The sequence below is a fragment of the Podarcis muralis genome, chromosome 3 (genome assembly GCF_964188315.1).
Source record: "Podarcis muralis chromosome 3, rPodMur119.hap1.1, whole genome shotgun sequence".
NCBI classification, from domain to species: Eukaryota; Metazoa; Chordata; class Lepidosauria; order Squamata; family Lacertidae; genus Podarcis; species Podarcis muralis.
In genome coordinates, this window is record NC_135657.1 from 81,719,214 (window position 1) to 81,737,022 (window position 17,809).

Here is a 17,809-nt window from a genome sequence, read left to right on the forward strand (position 1 = left end):
GTACAGCAAAGAACATGAACAGAGCAATCCTGTCCTGGAGCTACACCCACTGAGTGGCGTGGACTCACACCCAACACAGCCTTGCACCACTGCAAGCCAGTGATATGCCAACACAGTGAAGATAGGGATACAGCTGTGGCAATGATGAGCTGTGCAGGTGGCACGCCTTTACTGTCATGTCAATGTAAATGTGGAAGGGGAAGGTGGGTGGTGTCTGGGGTGTGGTGGGGGGAAGATCAGAGCTTAGTCAGAATCCACTCTCACTGCCCTACATGCATTTCCCCATCACCTCCCTTATCACAGAAAGTGTAGTCATCAGATTGTGTGTGTGTGTGTGTGTGTGTGTGTGTGTGTGTGTCTTGGATGATGTCTTTGGTCCCAACCAAGGTTGCGATTTTGTATCTGCAACAATGTAATCTGTAGTAGAAGGAAGTGCTGAAGTGGTCAAACTAGTCCGTTTGTTAAGCTAATACGTCTGGCCAACTCAGTTAGGCATCCACTTACATGTCTAAAGAGTTGGTCAAATTAAGATGCATTATCCTAGAGACATCTGGCTAGAGGCTGCATCATCTTGGAGTATAGCCCAGGAACCGGCCTTGTGTCTTAGTCTGTCTGGAGTTGAAAAGACACAGAAAGGCTGGACTTGCTCCCTGTGTCGAGACTCAATTATGGCCACCTGGAAGCCTAATGGGGAAGCAAGATCTGTTGGAATGTTAATCCTCCAAGCCCCCACTCCCCAATCTTATGCTTGGGTTAGATATATGTATAATCAAAACCACGTAGCCTAAAGACACCACCAACCCTGGGTAAGCAGTGGAACGCCAAATGTCTCTCACCACCTGGAGATTGGGGGCATGAAGTGTGTGATCTTTGCAGGGAGTGGAATTACTGCTCAAGAGCTCCTCCAAATCAACCATCATTGCACAGCCTGAATTTCCCACCGTGTCACTGAGTTCCACCTGAAGATCGCAACAGTCTAGAAGTGCCCTAGTTGAGCAATTTGCTCTTACAGAGATGTAAACTAGAGGTGAACTGAAGCCTTACAAGTCCTTCCTTCCAGTCTTATCCATCTCAAGCATCATACCCCTCCCCACAACCACCTGGATCAAACTCTCTATTTGTTTTTCTGTGTTGCAAATAAATAAATACCTACCTACCTACCTACCTAATTGGAAGGCAAGTGTCATCTTGCCAGGGGTGCTCCCTGATCTCTTGGGCCTTACAGTGGAGCTGGGGGACTTTTCAGCAAGAAGAACAAAGCATCCTGTGGCACCAGAAAGACTTTATTATGGAATAAGTTTTCATAAGCTTCATCCAATGCATGAAGTGTATTCCTGCGTTCCAGCTAAATGCATACATGCGGGGCACTGGGGAGGCTGAAAGCAGTGAAATCAGAGGGAAGTGAAATGTAGAAGAGCACAGACAGTGATGATCATTACTATCTAATTAGCAGTTGTAATTCACAGAAGATGTGTTGGTAATGCAGACATCCTGGCACTGATAAACCAATTCGTATTAACAATCATTTGTCTCTGCATTGACCCCCTTAATCTGCTGCATTATAATTGAATAGTTTCATGCTGCAGTCTCCCTTTGAAGTTCCTTTGCTCCAGTGTGGGGGGTGCTCCCAAGACCGGTTCTTCATCAGGTAATGCAACAACCCCAGTCTCAGCTGGCTCATATCCAAAGCTCAAATCCAGAGCCAGGACAACATTGACAAAATTAATTTTGGGCTCCTACCAAGCACTAGGGAAGACCTTGGGCTTCCTTAGATGCTGAACGCTAAATGTTCCTCCAACTGACACTGCCAGCTAAACACTTCTGATCAGAACCAAGGCACATGGCAGCAGAACAAACAGTGGCTGGAGACAGGGCTCCAATTCAACTCAACTCACATTGGGTGCTTGAGTGTCGTCTTATTGTTAACTGTATTTCCAAACAAGGTCACCAGAGGGCCTGGCAGGTAAGAGCACACCCGACAGAAGAATGGGCTGAGCCATGCGCTTAGGCAATGGCACACTTTAATTTACAAGCAAGGACCTATCTGTTGCACCTGCTAGCTGTGACATGCAGGGTGGGTCAAGGGAAAGAGAGGGCAGGGCTCCTGCACCTGCAATAGTTGCAGGACAGGCTACACCTGCTGAAACCTCCTCCGCTACACAGCTACTAAAGGCGCAGGAATCCTGTCCTCTTGCTCACTTAGCCGCTGGGGGACTGAAAGACTCGGCAGATATCCGTGTGCCTATGGCTATCGGTTCTTAGGTTTGTCTATCGCTCTGCTTTGCTTGTCTCTTCAGAAAGCCCCCAATCCAACACCCACAGAGGCACATCTGTCTGTCCCATGTGGACCAGAGGTGAGGCCTATTGCAGCAGAAGGAGGCAGAAGAGGCAAGTTCCGCCTTCAGTTTTTTAGCAGAGTTTTGAGTGCCTTTGGCGGCTCCTTTCCTGGCAGCTCTGACTCAGACTTTTCTGGAACAGGCATTTGAAGAAGGGGGGGGGGACCTTCTTGCATGTCTCTTCCAGGAACTCACCCGCATTTCCAGGAAACTTTGGGGTAAAAGTGTTCAAAGCACACTGGGCATCTGGGTTCTTCCTACCAGAGTTTGCTCTCTGCCATGATGGAGAGTTTAGGCAGTCCCTCTAGTGCTGTCCCTCTCCCTTCCTCCAGAGCTCCTTTGTCTGGGACATTTTCAAGGTCATTCCCAGAAGTTTCATCTAACACCAGCTGCTAATCTCTACCAGGTTCTGCATCCCATATAGGTAGGGAACAGGATGCAGCACAGAGAAACTTTGTCTGAAAAGGGATGAATAATGTTTGCCAGTACCCACTGATGTATCTATGGAAAATAGAGAAATGTATAGGTGTGCTTTCAGGCAATCAGAAAAGTCACCCGAAATTGTGTGCATTAACACGTGAACATTGACATTCACTGAATAAATTATTGACCATCAACTTTTAGGCAGAACATTGACTGTTATTTCTGTGTTCATTCAGGATTTGGGAAGAAATGCTTTCCAGTGTAGCGTAAAAGTAAAGATCAATATGGGACATGTACCTAAAATGGCTTGGGACCTAAGTCCCTAACATAGCACCTTCCCCAATATCAGCCGTCTCCAACCCTATGGCGGGCACTTAATGCTTCATTGATAGTGTCCCCACTGGGGGATCCCTGGCTGGAACTGACTTGTGACAGGGCCTTCTCAGTGGTGCTTCCCCATTTGTGGAATGTCCTCACTGTTGAGGTGCACCTGCCTCCCTCATGACTGGCTTCATGATGGTTGAAAGACACTGTTCATGGCAAGCCTGCCATCACCGGCAGAGGGAATGTTTTTAACTGTCCTTAGAATGTTCTAAGCAGTTTTAGAAATGCTTTTACTTACTTACTATGCTTTTGCTGTTAATGTGTTGGTTGCCCTGGACTTCTTTGGGAGGTAAGGCGGGATATAAAATAAAGGAACCAAGGAACGAACAAATGAATAAGTAAATGTATAGCTAAGTGATCAGCGTTATCATTTAAACTAGGCATCTACATTTTCCTCCAGGAAAACTATACTGGGGGGAGGGGCTGGGTGGGCAGGGTTCACTTGACATTTGTGGTATAATTTGCAATTGCAATTTTTTGCCAGCCTATAGAACTGTTAAAAGTATGACAAGAGAAGAAATGGAAGGGAGGGGGGATATTGGATTATATGAGTGCTGAGACATTACTGCTAAGTAGATTCTATCTGGTAGTGTGTAAATGTGGACTAAAACCCAGTCTCAGGGGGCAGGGGTGGGAAAATCCTCTAATTAAAAGAGTTTGAAGATGGAGCACTAGGAGGCTGCTTCTTATGTGTGCACACAAAACACACACGACAAATGCATGTTTGCAAATAATATTCAGATATACATTGCTGAGAGTTGGAGTTGACTGCAGCTTCACACCACCTTTTTACGTATGGTGGCAAGCGTATGTTTGCGATCATGTAGTGAATGTAATGTCATGCGATTTCTGGGATGGTTTCAGTGTAGTCGCTAATGAAGTACCGCCATGGTTTTCCAAAACAGGAACGTGCTTTTTTTCTGTAGCCCTCTAGATGTCAGCATCACACAATTCATTTCACCTAAACAAATAACAGGAAGGGGTGGAATCCATGCCTAATGTATCAACTTTGGCCAGTGCTTTTTAACCAAGGATTACATTGAAGGAGTTTGAGTTGTCTGGTTTGAGAGAGAAAGAGAAACCACCTATAATTTTCTAAGCTGTTTGTATACTCAGAACAGATTTCAGAGTAAATTCATAGAGTTATCTCCACCCCCTCCAATTGCATTGCAGTTGTAGTGTGGTAGGAACAAGTGGAACCAAATTGTGTGAAGGGATTCTTCATTGTACCATTTGCATAGCGTTGCATCGTTCTGGACTGGACCCTTCCTAAATGCATGGCGACGATAGAGTCCATTTCAGGTTGCACTACTTACAGATAGTTCCATTGGGTTCCACATGTGTGCACCAACACATGCACAGTTTTTACATATGATTGTAAAAGAGAGGATACTTTTTTCTGTATCCACGAAAGAAAAAGACACCATGTGCAAGACTGCCCTGAGGCAACTGGATTAGTAGCAACGGATGTGAGAAGCTTGCAACTCATGCTCCCTTACCCCATTCCCTAGATAGAGCATATATTGTTTGCCCCAATCTTCTTTTGGAGCCTTCCCGTGGAGAGGATATTCTCACTGGAGGAAGATTTTTCCATTCTTCCTGTCTGCAAAGCCCCAAACTAGGTCAGGAGCAAAGAAGATCAAGAGCAGCAGTCTGTGGTCCGTGGAACTTTCTCCAGCCCTTTCTTGTTTAGGGCCGTGACAGTTTCCAGGCTAAGATAAGAGCGCCCACTAATACATGACTTGTGCTAATGCAAAAGTTTCCAGGCTATCATTTGAGTGTGTGATAGATATCCACCTTTTATTTAATGTAAATGTGTTTCCCAACGTGAAACGTCTTATGTGACAGAGTCATGCGTTCCCTCAAACTACAGTGGTACCTCGGGTTACAGACACTTCAGGTTACATACGCTTCAGGTTACAGACTCTGCTAACCCAGAAATAGTGAGACCTCGTCGAAACGTCGCCTAGACACCCCAACTTTTACACGGGAAGACACCCGAGGACACCAAAACCTGCATATATATATATATATATATATATATATATATATATATATATGGATTTTTATCCATCCTTGTAGATATGTGTGTGTGTGTGTGTGTGTGTGTGTGTGTGTGTGTGTGTGTGTGTGTAATCCATTAAGTTTGAATATAAACAGATTTAATATTCAAGGTAATAAAAGCATATAAAAATCTATAGGCATAATATCTTAAAACTGAATCCATTTCCATCTATCAAACATTCTGAGCAGTGGCGTAGCGTGGGTTGTCAGCACCCGGGGCAAGGCAAGTAATTTGCGCCCCCTAACCCGTGGATTTGCGCCCCCTAACCTGTGGATTTGCCCTAACCCCAGATGTTGCGCCCGGTGCGGCCGGCCCCCCCTGCACCCCCCACGCTACGCCACTGATTCTGAGTTAAAGTCTGCTTTCCTGCATGAAATAACAAACCCAGAGGCAATTATATGTGAATTTTTGTGGTGAAGTATTTGAAATACATACAATAGGTAAACTGTATTGGTTATTGCGGAAATCATGACCACAATTCAATGGTCCCTGGAGTCCCAAAGGCTGCAGGATTCCTTTTTCCCTTTGTGGGCTGCTTTGCCCAGGCATGCCCCAAACCTCAGGGACATTTATTGTGGAGAAATACTCCATGCATAATACCATACTGCACAATCTTACCATCCCTTGCTCCTGAGCATTTCAGTCTGCAAGCAAGCGGCCTTGCTGACTGCCCTCACATGTATGCACCAACAGCAATCCTTTGTTTCACAACTGCTCCCTGAAGCATATATACATTTTGTAGATCAAAAGACGCGTGCATTGCATTCACGGTGATTTTGGATTATGTTCCCGAATAGAATGAAGGCTATATTTAGTGACAAACCTCTTTCTACATCCAAAAGAGCTGAACTGAAGCAGCGGCAAATCATGTTTTGTTGCACTGAGGGCTTTGCTCAAGCAGCTTCTTGACAATCCATCTATTAACGCAGCTTGATGAGTTCAAGAAACTGAAAATGTAGGCAGTTTTATAGGAGGCTTACATTGATCTGTGTTTAAATTGGTCTATAACACAAATGTAAAACCTATTAACGTGCATCCAAGGTCTTCCTTGCATTCTGTCCACCATTAACAATCTCCCTCTGCTGCAGGCCAAACCGTTTCAAAGAGGATCAGAAGTGCACTTTACTCTCCTTGTAGAAATACCTTTAAGCTTTGCATTTACGGAACAAAGGATGAAGTTATGCTCGTTGCATAAACTAGGGTGGTTGTTGTTGACTTTAGTTTAATCATTACCCGTCTTTCAATACTACTTTGGCATTTACATCTGTCTGAGGGAGATAATAAATGCTAAGTTTTTGTGCAAGAGAGAATTCCTTCTTTGCACTTAAAACACATCCTGATGTGCCACTTCAGATAACCCATTTTAAATCTCTGAAATTATTCTTCGAAGCTTTGGCAAAAAGCTTTGTGCTGGTCACAACTCTTATTCATGTCGCATCACCCAACCAGTGACTCAACAGACAGCATATTTCACACACCCCCACACACAAAATCTAATGCAAGGATTAGCCAATAGGATTTCTTCCAGTTGCTATTGGAATCCTAATTCCATCATCCCAGGGAGCACAGCCAGTGGTCAAAGATGATGGGAGTTGCAGTCCAACATTTGGAGGGCAGCAAGTTGCATTCCCCTGTCCTAATGCATCTGCCCTTGGTTTTGGACGCCCCAAAGCTGCAGCAAACATTCAGTGGCCCTTAGCACAGCCACATCTATGCCAATCCCCTTTTCTTGTGTAGTAGTTTTTTGTAGCCATCCTTGTGTGCCTCTGGGGAGATTTACAGTCTGGAAAGCCAGAACAGTAGCACACAATCCTGCACAAATGGTCCCTGCAAGGTGGTTTTTCTAGGAGAGGTCATCAACACTTTGAGGGCAGTGGGCATGTTGATAAGTTGTTCCACAAAATGGCTGCTGGAGGGGGTTGCGACTGGCATATCACAAAATGGCTGTTCTGGGATGTGTGTCACTACACAAAATACCGGCACATCTAAACAGCAGAGAGACAAGAGTACAAAATGGTGTGGGCATGTTCTTCTCCCATCAATGGGAGAAAAGGCATTACATCACCAACCTCCCCCATGTTCTCGTTCACAGGGAGAAATTCTTTACACCTCTTCTTTGTTGAGAACAGGAGGATGGGTGGGTGCCCAATCCTGGCATCCAATGAAATGTGGGCATGTTTAAGGGGGTGTATTCAATGTAGGAGAGGTTGAGTCAGTGCAAACAGAAACTGAGAAGGGAGAGCAAACAGCCTTGGAGTTTGCTTATGGTTCAAGACGTTTATATTTACAACCACACAAATGTAATTTGGGTGGGGTAGTTGCTAGTTGTACACTGCTTTGTGTGGGCTGTGCTCTAAAAGGAAGAATATTATACTTTGAGTAAATGTAGACATAAATAAAAGGGAAAGGGGAAATATTTCACATTTGGAAAGCTAAAAAAAAGAGGAGAGATTCACTCCTCACAAACATTGGTTTTGCTTCACAGAATAAATCAAAGACACCAGCTGGAAATCTGAAAATAACACCAAAGATCTTTTTAAAAAATTGTTTATCAATAGCAGCTTATTTTAGACTGCTTTGCAAAAATAATTTCACACACAAGATACCTTTTTGCAAACTCATGAAATCAACTGGGTGCTACTTTTTCTCTGCTCTCCTAAGAAAGCTTTTGCCTGTCTAAAACACTCTTCTTCCTGTGGCTTGTTTTAGAAAGTGATGTACTCTTAAATAAATATACTCCTGCAATCCTAGACAAGTCTACCCAGAAGCAGCTCCCACTGATTTCAATGGGGCCAATTTCTGACAAGTGGCTCTGGGTTTGCAGCAGAACAACACAATCATACGCATGTTTACTCAAAAGCAAACCCCTCTCTTTAATGGCACTTGCTCCTAATAAGTATTTTCTGTTAGCACGAGATACCAAATTACAAAGTCTACAAAACACACAGGAGAGGCCACAACCGTTTCTGTGAGGTCACATTTAGAGACGACACAGCCTTTTAAGGGACAGATGAGAGATGCCAACAGAATGTGACAAACACACACAAGCCATACTCTTCTTCATATGTAGGTTTAATATGACAATTTAAGCATTAAATATAAAAGTTATTTTTATTTTTAAACACAGTACACCTGAGACACATTACACAGGATTCCATCTGTCATATTATACAACAGAAGACATGGGAATCTTTGTCTGACGTTATTCAGTGCCATACCTTAATGCACAAAAGAAACAGGCTTTGGGGAAGCAGAGGCCAGGGAGAAATGGATACTTGGATGGGCTGCTATATCCTGCCTTAAAGAAGCTTCCATTCATGGTATGAAATGTGTGGCAGGGAGATGTCACACACTCAGCTTCTTCCAATCACTCCAAGGGCTGTTAGTGAATCTTTTCCTGCTGCCTGGTATTGAAGACACAGGAGCCTGATCTAGGTTTGCCAGTTCTTGCTCTAAGTGAGTTCAATATGCCAAATAGCTGAGCAGGAAGTCAAAATCTGGCAGGTGCAGACTTGCCTGTTCAGCACCAGCGCAGGAGGTGCTGGACTCACTGAACTTCCCCATGACAAGCAACTGTCAATTAGGCACCATGCTAGGAACCTTGGAAGCTCCCGTGAGATGTCCTAAGGAGTCCTTGTTGTTTTTAAGAATTGATGTGTTCGGTAGATCTGAGCTCTATGAGCCATACATGCCTCAAGAACGCACCTGAATTGGCCCACCAAGTCGTGCGCACAGCCAACAGAGCGTTAATGGGGGAAATGCATGCTACAGTGTCTGCAGAAACTATGGCACTATGGTTTAACATTAGGGCTGGCTTGTGGCACTGTACTTGCCGAACCAAAGGACCTTTCCCAAACATCTGGTTTGCTGCCTTGAACTAGCAGCCAGTGAAATAGCTCAACAGATGTGCCACAATGCTACATGCACATGTATAGGTGGTCCTCTACAACACAAGGTTTATCAGAAAAGCACAAGACTAACATTGGCAAAAAGTGACATAGACAACATAGAGGAGAAAGGATGAGAGCCATTTGTGCAGGACTTGTTCATGTACATTACCTTGGTTACTCAACATTTGGTTACTTGCAGCTGAATATATAATGTGCTTACATGGGGGGGGGACCCAACATTGTGTTTGAAGTGATGTTGGGTGAGATCTATGCTTTGCTTGTGACGCGAAGGCTCTTTCACAGACGCAAGTCACCACCGAGTGCTGCACTCATGGAATAATGAGCATGCATGTGTCAACAGAGCTTTTAAGAAACTAAGGAGAACTGTAACTCCATACAAGGATGGCTTCTCACTTTGCTTCCAAGCAGATACCTGAACACAAAAAAACATACATGTAGCAGCGGCTGTGTTTCCAAATTGTCAGTTTTCACTTTAAAACACACACAGAAACAGTAACAGGAAAAAGGAAGTCATACACGCCAGCATCTAGCTTGTCCTCTGGTACCTGCACTCAGGGGCAAAAGGCGGCTTGCATTGAGAAATGAAATCCAAATGTAAACACTGGAAATAAACATTAATTTCTTTGTCATTTGTGCCGACAGCTTTCCTGGTCAAAATTAATACTTCTCGGAATGTGTGTAGCCACTTTTGCAACATGGAGGCAAATATCATGGAGTCCTGTCAATCATCCCCATATCCTCCAGAAAAAGAACATGGGGAGGGGGACCCATCTAAAGAATGAAAAGGGATAAAGAAGGTGATGGATTGAAAGAGGAGGGGCAGAACATCTTTAACTACTAGTTGCAGCCAAGGTCAACTTGTAACATGGGTCTTCTCACTGCTTTGGCATACAGCCACGCCTCGGTTTTAGAGTCCCTCAGGTCTGCTATAGCTTTTTGATGGTTTTTACGGATTGCAAAAGGATTTTGAGAACTGCAACAGAGAAGGGAGAGAAACGGACAACTCCCTTCTCCCAGTGTAAATTGATGCAGCGCTTTACATGTCACAAGTGCTTTGAATAGTAACTAAGGGTGTGATCTGCAAACAGTGACATTCCACTTCCCCAATGAGAGAAAAGGTACACCGGGGAAGCTGTCACATATCCTAATCCAACACACACCCTCTTCCAATGATCACTTACATGTTTAGGGCTTCACCACCATGAGCAGGGTCCCACATTGCACAGGAGAAAGGTTCTCTGTTTACCCCTGGAGACCAGGGTGGGATGGGGACAAAGACAGTGTCAGCACACTTGTCCTTCTCCTGCCTTCTTCTCACATGCTGAAAGCTAAGGTCCTGCTGCTGGGGCTTCCCACAGGCATCCAATTGGCCCTTATGAGAAGAGGGTGCTGGACTAGATAAGACACTGACCTGATGCAGCAAGCTTTTATGCTCAAAAGTAGAGTTGAACACCTCAATTAGTGAGACCCATTTTCCCTCCATCAAGTGCTAATCCCATATAGAAATTGGAAGGGGACATCTGCTTAAGATCTGATGCCAGAGATAAGGAACCTGTGGCTTTGCTGTTGGGAATACAATTTCCAGCATCCTTGATCCCTGGCCATAGCGGCTGGGGCTAATTCCATAGGGTCATGGACTAGCCACCCCTGCCTTAGGCAAAGCTAATCCTTGCAGCAAAACTGGCTGGTCCAGAATTTGATAATTCGGTCAATTCCTTTTCTTCCAAATCATAGTGTATCCCAACTTTATGAAACATGGTGATGACTCCTGAGTCTGGCATGCTTTTAAGTGACGATAAACTCTGCTCCAACAGAGCTGCACTGATTTATGCTTTTTAAAGGATGTGGCCCACTTTATGAACACAACTATTTTTTTTTTTTTTTGTCAGATGTGACTGCGCATGGAAAAAAATACCTTTTATCACAATAAATAATATCAGGTGATCACATGAGGGGGGTATATTTTTATGCAGATCAAAGCTAGTCTCAAACTATTGGAATATTTCCCATGGAGATAGATTAATTTTCCATATTAATTTTCCTGATAAGAGTACATCCTAGGAGGGGCTGGGAAACCACAGAACAGGCAGGACAAGAAAGAGATAAAAATAAATGAGAGTTTAGTGGGGGTTTTAACCACCAACTGAAAGGAATGGATTCTAATGTTCTTTTACATAAAAGAAAACCAGAAGGCTGCAATATAATGAAAACAAAACAGAAAGAACTCAAGCACCTTACAAAATTTTAATATAAAAATGAAAGCCAAACTCTGAATTAAAAATCAAATAGCATTCACCAGTGAATTTATAGAGCTGATAAAGGCATGAAAACAGGGCACCTTTTGAACTATTCTTGCATTCTAAGAATACACTCCCCCCACCCACACACCCCACATAAAACCCATTAAGGCATCTTAAATAATGTGCCTTCTGCTTATTGCAAACGCCATTATAATTAAAATTAACTAGACTCCAAAGAGCTGCTCAAGGGCTCCTGGTGGAATGGATAGAGCACAGTGGATTTTTAAGCTGCCATCCCCACACGTCCCAGAAGAGCAGACTTGTTCTGCCCCCAACAACAACAAAACTGCTTTCAAAACTTCCCTGAGCTATGAGTAACAAAATAGGGCTCATATACAATACTTTATAACAAGCATCCCCAAACTCAGCCCTCCAGATGTTTTGGGACTACAACTCCCATCATCCCTGGTCCCATTAGCTAGGGATGATGGGAGTTGTAGTCCCAAAACAACTGGAGGGCCGAGTTTGCCTATGCCTGCTTTATAATCATCTGTGATTTTATCATTAAAGATTCCATAGCACCTTCCTCTTTTCCTTTTCCTTTAGTACTTTTAGGACCAACACCTGAACTATGCTATTGCCCTGATACAGAGGATCCAATATGCACACAAGGAACATGCCCTGATCAAAATTAAAAAGGAAGCCCTAGCAAATGGGGGTTATAAGTGACATATTCGCTCCCACAAGAAATATGTGAAGTCCTTTATCCCCAGTCCAAAGCTAGTAAAGCCGTATTCAGGTCTTCGTATCCTGTGTAAACAGGTGAGGCAGACTGCAGGGATGAGTGCCCTAGCTCTGATCCTGTTCTCATGGCTCCCTGTGTGTTGGAGAGGGAGAAACAGATGGAACAGGGACTCTCCTGTACTTTGGGGAGCTTTTTACACATTTCAGAAAGCTAGAAAGTCAAGGCTGTGGCACATGGAACCAACAGGAAGCTCCCTGTTTCATACGTTCACTCTCCAAATGGTAACAGTGACTGGGTAGGGTGGGTTCATCGTTGCAGCCCTCCGCCACATGTTTACGCTTAATCTGAATGCCTGAAGAGGGCTTTCGTCATGCTCAAACGCCCATTAAAATGAGCGAGAGTCAAGCAAGAGACAACCAGCTTCTTCCACTGGTAAGATCAGTAACTTTCTCTTGACTGTGAACTTTGTCTTGGATCTGGGACAGGCTTATGTGCACCTCATGCCAGCTTTAAATCAGGAGCATCTATATTTTCCAGGGGGTGCTTACATTTCAAACAATAAATATTCAATTGATAAGTGGTCTTTTAAAACCCAGCTAGGCTGCCATGCTTTGCACCTATTTAACTCACTTCTGAGTAGACATGCATAGGATTGTGCTGCTATTGTTTGGTCCCACACTTTTCATTTAGATGCCTCACAGATTCACAGAATAGGCTATCCGTACTGCCAAGTATAGCTATTTGGGACTCTGAACTGGAAGATGCTAAACACACCAGTCCAACTCAGCACTATTATGTAAAGTAATACATTTTACAGGCAAAAATATAATGCTTCTTTATTTAGGAAACCCCTCCCCCCAATACCCTTCCACTTTTAAGGCAATAGAACTATTAATCTACTTAAGGTTCTGGCTTGTATGCTTTTGCAGGCTCTGATTATACTGTATTACATGGCACACTACAGATTTTAACCTTTGTTCTACAATTAATCTCACTGACAGCAATAGGGTTTTTAAGTAATATCAATGCTTGTAAGGTGGGGGGAAATCTATAATTCATACAAAACATTTTTTTGGCAAATGCATGTAATGTAGCTCAAAATGGCAGACATGCCTGGTGTTCTCATCAAGAGGTAAGGTCCATTTTGTCAGCTTCTCATTTTAGAATCTACTTGCCAGCTAATTCTTTTCCATCAAGTTGCAACTCAAAGCAAGCTATGAAGTACATGCAAGATGGCTGTTGTTTTAAGAACTGGCTGCTGAATACCAACCAGGGGAGATGTGAGATTTGATTCGCTGCCCCCTCCAAGTAGAAAGAGAATACCAGGCCACATCTACCACAATAAGCACATTTCAGCACAGATAGCACAATTAGCACATATTCTGTTGGAGTGGTGTCTTTGCAGCTCAACGCTGCTGACTTTAGCATTTAACTGTGTTCAAGAACAGCAGGTTACACCTGCCATTAACTCTCAGCTCAGAATGCAGTAAACATCTGAAACTCTGACAATGCTCACTGTACAATCAGATTCAACACACCCACCTGTCACTTTCAGAATGGAAGTAATGTCTCAAATGTGGCATCAGATGCTGTTAGGGTCAATGGTACCCAGCATCCACCACAGATATGTTTGCAAAAAGAAAAGGGGAAAAGGAAGGACACCCCCCCCCCATCATTACCATTTTACCATCACCATATACACAGTTTTTGTAGCCACTCTCTTATTTCATCTTTTCAGTGTCAAACAAAATATTAATGGTGCATATTTTTGTGCATCACAGTGATCCACTACAGAAGCTGTTGTGTGCTGGACATCAAGAATTTCATTCACCCAGACAATGTGCTTGCTGAATCCTCAAGGAACTTGTTCTAAGGCTCCGACTCCTGTTTTTTTAAAAAAAACAAACAACAAACCAACAATTATATAGTTATTTTTTTCAAACACTTATTTTACCTTATAAAAATTACTCAAAAGTGACGAACCACACACAACATTAAAATAATAAAGCATCAAAATACACATTTTTTAAAAAAACAATTGCAGCAATGACATGACAAATAGGCATTTTAAACAAAAACTTTATCAGCAGGAGTTGAAAACAGAAAATGAGAAACACCTGCTCTGCTCATGCAGACTCCCTGTGCATTTTAGAACCCTTCAAAAGCACATGGGGAGCCTACATGAGAAGAACAGGCTTGTGCTTTGGCCCTCCAGATGTCGCTGAACTACAACTCCCATCAGCCCCAGCATGCATGGCCAAGGAACAGGATGAAGGGGATTGTAGTACATGGCCATAGCTCCCCAGCAGTGGTGTACAGAGTCACCCACCATTTAATGGAGAATGACTGGGAATGGGATAAAAGGAGAGGGCAATTGCAGTCATCCTCTCTGCTTCCTCTTCCATGTGATTAACAGTGGGTGGAGGAGGAAATGCATGAATAGGGCTTACATATCATAGTCTGTGTAGCTGAGCCTCAATTGCCCCTATGCCAATCCCAATTTTTTATCACTAATGGTCAATAGGGCCAAACAAGTTAAGAGAGCCCAGAAAGGTGCCTCATGGGAATAGGCTCTAAGCTTTATCTGCTCACTAAGAGGACGCCAAAGGAACCCGCTATGACTCCAGGTCACACACAAAGCAAACTGTGACCTGGTTTGGCAATATTCCCAGGAAATCCAGTAAGTTTGCAACATAGTAGGAGATACACGTGTTTCAATGAGGACCAATTTCTTTGATATTTTATTAGTATCAAACCCTAAACTTGAAAAGAAATTTAAAAATAGCTGAATTAAAAATCAATTGCACTACTTGGATTTAACTGAGTACATTGTGACTTTAAGTGTTTATAAATTATGAAAAAATAGCCAATTGTGCTTATTTTAGGTTCAAGCTATGATGTTGCCAAAAACATCCCATACCCTTTTATTCATTTTTCAAATCAAAGAACACGCCGTCTATTCCAGAAAGAAAATATACATTGAAAACTACAAGCTGAATCACATTAAGCCTCATATCATGAAATATTCACCTTTGATGCCAAATTAGGTTTCAACCCAAGAAACGTAAAGACGGTGTTGCTTTCCTTGGCTTCAAAAAATGAGTCATAATCCTAGAGAGAAGGGAGGGGGGGGGAAGGTAAGTTATTTTTAGAGCTTCATCCCACTGATATTGTATCAGAGATGCAGTATAATCATGCTTACTGATATATAAAGGAATAACTTTATAATAGTAATGGAAGGATAATTCCAGTTTACCCATCATTTGAGAATGTGTGTTCTCGCTCCTGCTTTGTAATTGATATGGAAAAAGGAGAGAGAGGGAGGGAGGCGGAGAGAATAAATTTAGTTAAACCCAGGCCACATTCCACCTGATGATCGGCACCATCAAAGCAATTCAAAGGAGCATAAAGAGCTGTTTATCAGATGAACTTAATCAGATCATTGGTTCATCGAGCATACTGCCCTGAGTGGAAGCGGAGATAATGATTAATAATTCACAGTAATATAATTACATATGTTCATTGTAAGAAGCAAACAGCTCTGGCATTTCACCAAAAAGCATCGCAGTACACAGCCTACACACAGTTCAGGCCTACCTCCCAGAAACAGGTTCTGCAGCTTTCTCAGCTATTGGCTTAGTTTCAAGTTTCACATGAAAAAAGGAGTAGAGGCTGCAATTTCTGGTTAAATTGCCTAAATGTTAAATAGTTTTTTTAAAAAGAAGAAGAAGAAAGCAAACAACCTGACAGTTCAGTCCTATGAACGCCTACTCAGAAGTAGGACCCATTGAGTTAAATGGGGATTACTCCCAGGCCAGCAAGTTTGTACAAGATTGCAACATAACTTGAGGCGGCACCAAAATGTATAGCTAAGAGCCACCTGTTCCTAAGGCAGGTTTCTAAACAAAAGTTCAATAAATCAATAGTAGGTTTACCTCATAGCTTGCCCCCCCCCAAATGGGCAAGGGATAGCTGATTAATTTGTTTCCTACAGAAATATCAAGAAATATATTCAGAGCCAGCTAGCAAACCCCTTGACTTCTTAAAGAATTAATATCACTGTCTCATTGACAATAAAGGCTTCCTGGCTTTAAGGAGCAATTAGATTCTGTGGGATTACAAATGAAAGCTCTCTCTGCACTGCTTTTGGGAGTTGATATTTTGACAAACCCCTGTGTGTGTTTAAACGGCACCCTTCAGTTCTGTTTGCAACCTATTGCTTTAGCATTCTGCTAAGAGCCTTATGGTCTGAATGGGGGCTTTGTTGTTAAAAGCTTAAAGAAACAAAAGACACGTCATTCACTACTGATCATGTGCAGACTACTTGGGCTAAAAATTCCATCCTGCAGCAACTCATCAATCCTCTTTTTTCAGGAAACCCTATTTGTACCTAAGACCAGCTCACTAGATATCTAAAATTGGGCGGTAAAAGGACTGAGCATACAACCCTGGAGAAGCTGTTCCAAAATCTGGAACCCTTTAATGGTGGAGCACCAGCATTTACTTAAGAAACCCCTGTTCAGACCTTGCTTCAGCCACAACCTTGCTTTAGGATAGAGCTATATGGTGCAAACTTGTGTTTTTGCTGAGATAACATGAATGTGGGATGGTGGAGAAAGGAGGTACATGCTAGAGAAAAATCTGAAAATCCTGCACCCAACTCTTCTCACCTACAAATGTCCCAGAGGTCATTTCCCACCTTGCTTCTACTTTTGGAGTGCAGCTGTATACATGCACACAGTGTTTAAAAATGACCTGGCAAGAACCATCTGGTAGGAAAAGGGTTAATTCCGTCCCACAAATTTTCTCAACTCTTGCACCATATTGCAAGGGAGCCTTCTGCACATAAAGTTTGCCCTTAGATTAACCTACTTTCAGCCTCTTCTCTGCAATAAGGGAATAACATTGATCTGCTTTACAAGATTGTTATAAGAATTAAGGGCATAATGTATCCACAGCTCTTATAAATGCAAAGTAGCATGTTTAGCATTACCACTCGACCCTCTCAACAGATCTCAGTCAACACTTTTGTGCATGCCTTGTTAGAATCCAAACTTTTTCTATTTGGATTTTTAAAAAATAAGTAGAAAATATCACATTTGTAGATATACGGTATATTAAAGCAAGAGAAAGTTTTAAACCGTTTGGAAAAAAAGGAAGCCAGTTAAGTTCATTATGTTTGCCAAATTCTAATAGTTTTTCCAGGTACTTTTTCCTAGCGCTGACTTAGGCTTTTCGCACATGGAACTGATAATGTATTTTCACACATTTCTATCCCACCTTTCTTCCATCATGGAACTGAAGGTGGTGTACAAGAGGTTTCTAGGTCTCCCATTCAGGCACTGACCAGACCCAGCCCTGCTTAGCTTCTGCAAAGTGGCTGTATCATGTGCTCTCAGACCATCTCCTGAAGGAAATGAGATTAAGTGAAATATGCCCACCAAATGAGATGTACCACCTGCAGCACAAATGGAAAGGGTGTGCGAGTTATTTTGCTAATTACATTAAAAGCATGCAAATTAGTTTGAGAATGTGTTTAGCTTCTCCCCGGGAGCTCAAGAAGTATTCACTGCAGTAGCGTTATACAATTTGCCAGGGAAATGCAACCTGCACACATAATGACCAAACAGCTGTGCCACTTTACTTGCAAGACGCAGCATATGAACAGGGGGGTATATGGTGGGGAACTTTGGCTAAGTTTGATG

The 17,809-nt window shown here is 42.8% G+C and overlaps 1 protein-coding gene across 2 annotated transcripts in view; it reads right to left on the minus strand.

Moving 5' to 3' along the window:
* Positions 1-8,262: 8,262 nt before the first annotated feature.
* The window catches only part of SH3BGRL2 (SH3 domain binding glutamate rich protein like 2), a 30,445-nt gene continuing 20,898 nt past the window's right edge, over positions 8,263-17,809 (minus strand). For both annotated transcript variants that reach the window (XM_077926207.1, XM_077926206.1), the window contains exons 3-4: positions 15,135-15,215; positions 8,263-13,988 (exon numbers count right to left, since the gene is read on the minus strand). In XM_077926207.1, coding sequence (XP_077782333.1) covers positions 13,974-13,988; positions 15,135-15,215 — 96 coding nt within the window. In that variant the 3' untranslated portion in view covers positions 8,263-13,973. The remainder of the gene's footprint in view (positions 13,989-15,134; positions 15,216-17,809) is intronic.